We start from the raw sequence: 5,758 nt of genomic DNA, 5'->3' as shown, positions 1-5,758 counted from the left end.
TGTATTAGCCAGTAACGTTGCCGATGTTCTTCGGAATGAATGGCCTGTATATGTTTCAGGATGTTCTAGTTTCAAAAACTGTGTAATCTTATTAGGAATAGGACAAAATCCAAACAACCACGGCTAGTTTGCAAGATTTCGAATAATGTCAAAATGAATTGATTAAGAAATGTCAAAAAATAAAAACTAATCTTTATTTCATGAACCATAAAGAACTGTGGAAGCAGATAAAATGTTATACACCACGCAGCAGTTAAGTATCATTTATCTTGAGTCTCGGACTCCATTGCCAGCGTTCGCTCCGCTCGGGCGCAAAATCGTTCTCGACTGGTAAATAGTACTTACCTCCTTTATGGTGTAAATAATTAATAAGGGTTGCCTTTTATTTTTCGGGAATACAGAACAAAAAAGAAAATAATCATCGTATACGGTTTTATTGTTTTTCAAAATATTCTCCAAACAGATCATATACTCTTGTATACGCTTCAACCAATTTTCCAAGCACTTTTTCCATCCTGATTGAGCTACCTTCAAAACATGCAATTGAACGCTTCAACAGCCTCAGGCGTTGGAAAATCGTTGAATAAATAAAAGTCATTGGGTGTCAAATCAAGGCTGTCTGGCGGATGAGTCATCAATTCGACTTTTTCAGCTCTTAAAAAGTCTCTTGTTTGAGCCGGTGTGTATCCTGGTCTTCGGCGGTTGATTTTCCTTATTTTTCCGAAGACTTCTGGCAAACAAATGGTTATGTACCATTCAGAATTGATCATCTGACGTTGCACTAGTGGTACAGTTACCACATGATCCGGTTTATCCGCAAAATCTGGCGACCGTTTACTTGCCTCGTGCGCGAACAACTTTTGTTAGATTTGACTCATCCATTTTTTGGCCTAGATGAATTTTTCAAGTCTCTGTAAACAACACAAATAGTGCCTGTACTTCAAAACATACTGAGTAAATATACCGACAGAAAGTCAAAACTCACGATAAGGACTTCGTCCATTCCTGAAATATACAAGGCAACCTTTGCATTTCTATTGGTTCCAGATGTGCAAACATTACTCTATTTTAAAATATCTATATTGACCTTTTAATAAACCCGGTTTAAATATGCATTCTAAGAGCACAAACTAAATAGTATTTTTAACGACAGATAAAAAGTACTTGGGAGTTCGATTAATAATGTAAAGATTAGATATAGAATCTATATGCGAGATGAATGATGCCTTTGTTGTAAATACTATCCAAGGTAAACTGTGCAACTCAATTAGAGAAGTGTTACAAGTGTCAAGAATCAGTTTTGGGAAGCTGTTTAAAAGGTTTGCACAAATAATAAAACAATAACACTGTATGGGTGAGGTATAACCTATAAGGTCATTCACACTCAAAGCATTTCAACTGGTCAACTTGAGTAAATTTCTTTGACAATAACCCTTCTTTAATTACGTATTTCTCATTAATCCTATTTGTATACCCATCGTATACTTGTATAATACATCTTATGCGTTTGTTTTTTTTTTCAGGACAGAATGGAGGTTTTTAACGCTACAACATGGTACATACTAACGGTTCTGTTACTCTATATCATTTGGTTCTACAAGAGATCATTCGCATATTGGAAAGAACGAGGTCTGGAGTATCTTGAACCCGTGATACCACTCGGAAATGCTTTCAGAGTGATCTCGAAAAAATTAACTGTAGGCGAAGTTTTCGCTCAATTCTACCTTGAAATCAAAGAGAGAGGGCTCAAACATGCAGGCGTTTTCGTTTGCTGGAAACCAATNTATAGAATCTATATGCGAGATGAATGATGCCTTTGTTGTAAATACTATCCAAGGTAAACTGTGCAACTCAATTAGAGAAGTGTTACAAGTGTCAAGAATCAGTTTTGGGAAGCTGTTTAAAAGGTTTGCACAAATAATAAAACAATAACACTGTATGGGTGAGGTATAACCTATAAGGTCATTCACACTCAAAGCATTTCAACTGGTCAACTTGAGTAAATTTCTTTGACAATAACCCTTCTTTAATTACGTATTTCTCATTAATCCTATTTGTATACCCATCGTATACTTGTATAATACATCTTATGCGTTTGTTTTTTTTTTCAGGACAGAATGGAGGTTTTTAACGCTACAACATGGTACATACTAACGGTTCTGTTACTCTATATCATTTGGTTCTACAAGAGATCATTCGCATATTGGAAAGAACGAGGTCTGGAGTATCTTGAACCCGTGATACCACTCGGAAATGCTTTCAGAGTGATCTCGAAAAAATTAACTGTAGGCGAAGTTTTCGCTCAATTCTACCTTGAAATCAAAGAGAGAGGGCTCAAACATGCAGGCGTTTTCGTTTGCTGGAAACCAATCTATATCCCAGTTGATCCAGAAATCATTAAACGTATTCTGATTACCGATTTTGAATATTTTCCCAACCGCGGTTTATATATAAGTGAAGAGAAAGACCCTTTATCAACGCATATTTTCAACGCGGAAAACAGTGAATGGAGGAACCTTAGGGCCAAGCTCCCAGCAGCATTTACTTCCGCAAAGATGAGGAAAATGTTTGCGATAATGGAAAAACTTAGCAAGCAATTTAAAGAAAACTTGGACGCTTACGCTACTAATGGCACTCCCTTTGAGATAAAAAGTGAAATAAGTCGGTTTACCGCAGATATAATCGCTTCATGTGCACATGGAATTGAGACTAATATAATGAAGAAGGAAAATGAAGAACTGCTGAAACAAGGAAGGTCGTTTTTCGATAACCAATTCCACATTTCCAAAGTATTGTTGGTAATAACAATACCTCGACACATTTTAGTCAAACTTAACTTCAGGATAATGACGAGAGAATTCGAAAAATATTTCTCCAATCTCTTCCAGAATATCATGAAGTACAGAAAAGAAAAAGAAATAAAGCGAGGTGATCTAACCGACATTTTTATACGATTGAATGAAAAACACGATGATGAACGCGACTTTTCTGGAAATAAACCTATAGATCCCATTAACGATATAGAATTCGTTTCGCATTTGACGGCATTTTTTTGTGCTGGATTCGAAACGTCTTCTAGTACTGTGACTTTTGCTTTGTACGAACTTGCGAGAAATCCGGAGTATCAAAGCAAGCTGCGAACGGAAATCAAGAAAATTTTGACCAAATACGACAACAATGTTACATATGACGCTGTAATGGAGATGAAATATTTGGATAATATTGTAGATGGTGAGTAGTTAAGTCTGTATGTCATCAGTGTCAGTTGAAACTTGGCCGGTCGATTGATTGGTGCCCCACGTCTGAACCTGGTGGTATATAATTTTCCAAAAAAAATATTTGAGTTAGTTAGTCCATGTCATCAATATCAAATGACATTGGGTTAAGAGTAGCCTTTGTTTGTAAGTAAAGACTTGAAATTTTACTTTTTTATCCTCCATCCTTCAAAAAGACTCGATTCGACACTTTCGTGTAGTTTATATTTAGTGTATATTTTTGGAAATAAAACTAGCCATGTTTAATTTAATTTAAAATTAATTATTGTCTTTGTTTCAGAAACGCTTAGACTCTATCCCGTTCTTCCCATATTACCCAGGCAGTGTGCGAAAGATTACAAGGTGCCAGGTACTAATGTTACGATAGAAAAAGGCACATACGCCATCATCTCTAATATGGGTATTCAGCGTGATCCAGAATACTATCCAAATCCGGACAAGTTTATTCCCGAACGATTCTCTAAAGAAAATAATGCCAAAAGGCCTTTCATATCTCATGTACCTTTTGGGGAAGGTCCAAGGATTTGTGTAGGTAAGACGATTCCTTGATATTTTTGGAAGGTTTCTCGAATATTTCCAAAAAGTTGAAAGGAGAAATCAGAATACTGAATCTCTTCTGAAAATACAAGAAGCCCATCAAGTGTCGAAATTAGATTGCAATTAATTATTTTTTCCACGTGTAATAATGGTTATTTTGTAGGAAAACGGTTTGGTATATTGCAAACTAAAATTGCACTCGTAACTATGTTAAGGAATTATGAAATTTTATTGGACAAAAAAACTTCTAACTCGTTTACTTATGCAAGAACAGAATTAATCTTGAGAAAGGCTGGAAATGTCTGGATAAAATTAAAGCACCTTGAAGTTTAGACTGTCACGGTATGATTTTTTGGTTGAACATGTACGACTTTAATGAATCAATTACATTGGAATATTTACTGTGATTGTTTTTTTAAGTCAATGTCAAAGACAGTTTTGCATTGCCTATACTATACTATGAGGTAAACGTATACTATACCACAAGTATTTATGTCAGTTATTCTAACATTTTTGTGTTATTTTGTGATAAACGTTAAATAAAATCAATATCCAATTCCTAAATTATAGTCACAAAATAAAACTCAATTGCTCATATTTATCGATATTAACATTTAAATACTTATGGTTAATTATGACAATGCTACTTTTGTCAGATTAAAATAGCATAAATTTCCATTTATCTGTACGGGTCAAAAATGTAATTATAAGATTAGAAAACATTAAATGCGACTTATAAATATATAATAAAGTCAATAACGATATTCTAATTTGACAAGATTATTTCCATGTATTTGAATTACTTCAGATGACTTTCCCTTATTTTCATGATTTTGAAAAGATGTTATTTGAACAATTAGCTCACTTTATCGAGTTCTAAAAATTTCTATTCATTCAGAATACTGGAAAAAATTAAAAGAACAAAAAATTCATGATTTTCGAAACTCAAAAAACAAAAAAGCATTTTGAAGCTGTAAGTCTCTAGTCTCAACATATTTTTCTTAAATTTAAACTACATCTAATGCAAAATTGTGGGAAAAGTCGAGAAAAATTCTTCCTTTTCATTTTGATAATGATTACGTAATGTTTAGGAGCAAGTGTTTTATTAATTATTTTCAGGACTTTGATCACTTGGAACAGAAAAATGGTTTGATGCACCAATTTGACAATTTATATGGCCATTATTGGTACAATGACCTGTAAAAATTTCTCTCAACTTTAGTCTTTCCATAAATATTTGTAAATTAGCAGTAGATTTTCTAAAAAAACTGTAAAACAGTAATTTTTTGCACTTTTTTCAAATTGCTGTCAAAGATGAAAAAAAAACATGTTTTCTTAGAAAACCGTTATAGGTTGTTCTAGAGAATTTGTTCCAGTTTTCAAAACAGCCCTTGGATTTACGGTGCAATAATTTCATGCAGAGATATCGATGATTAAAGAGAGAAGTGTTATTTTTCATTCAACCATCTATATCTCGGCAATAGTCACACGGAGACCTATGGAAAATCAAATTGCAGCTGAATTAATAAACTAATTGACCCATGTATTGATTGAGTTTGAAAAAAGTTATTAAGTCTATACATAGCCCTAAACAAAAAAAAATTGGACATTTTTTTCTTGAGGTATTTCTCTTGACTGCTCGATAACCGTAACTCAAAAAAAAATTTTGTCTAAAGATCTTGAAACTAGGGACGCAAAGCTTCTCAATGCAAAGCTTCAAAATTATTTTTTGTTTATCTCGATATGACCATTTTTCACTGAGATACAGCCTTTCGAAGATCACTAAAAAACTAATACATTTTTTTTCCTTTAATTTTTTCCAGTAGTATACATATACACACTGAAAGAAATGCGTTTTATTCTTTATTAAATTATTGTATAACTAGTATACAACGTTTTTTATACCCTTTACGAAATAATAGCAATAACTGTTATTAAAGTGTTCC

At 33.4% G+C, this 5,758-nt stretch overlaps 1 protein-coding gene across 2 annotated transcripts; it reads left to right on the top strand.

Annotated features, from left to right (window-relative positions):
- Positions 1 to 1,259: 1,259 nt before the first annotated feature.
- On the top strand, positions 1,260 to 4,219 carry LOC111691293 (cytochrome P450 6a8-like). Of its 2 annotated transcripts, XM_023457040.1 has the most exons (5): positions 1,260 to 1,319; positions 1,524 to 1,779; positions 2,368 to 3,231; positions 3,556 to 3,807; positions 3,976 to 4,219. In XM_023457040.1, the coding sequence occupies exons 2-5, from the start codon at positions 1,530 to 1,532 to the stop codon at positions 4,143 to 4,145; spliced, it is 1,536 nt and encodes a 511-aa protein (XP_023312808.1). In that variant the 5' UTR covers positions 1,260 to 1,319; positions 1,524 to 1,529; the 3' UTR covers positions 4,146 to 4,219. The 2 variants fall into 2 exon arrangements, with proteins under 2 accessions (XP_023312808.1, XP_023312807.1); XM_023457039.1 differs by lacking the exons at positions 1,260 to 1,319; positions 1,524 to 1,779 and adding an exon at positions 1,848 to 1,907 and having other exon boundaries at positions 2,112 to 3,231.
- The last annotated feature ends 1,539 nt before the right edge of the window (positions 4,220 to 5,758 follow it).

Source organism: Anoplophora glabripennis, unplaced genomic scaffold (genome assembly GCF_000390285.2).
Source record: "Anoplophora glabripennis isolate ALB-LARVAE unplaced genomic scaffold, Agla_2.0 scaffold4770, whole genome shotgun sequence".
Taxonomy (NCBI): domain Eukaryota; kingdom Metazoa; phylum Arthropoda; class Insecta; order Coleoptera; family Cerambycidae; genus Anoplophora; species Anoplophora glabripennis.
This window is presented reverse-complemented; position numbering and strand designations above follow the sequence as displayed.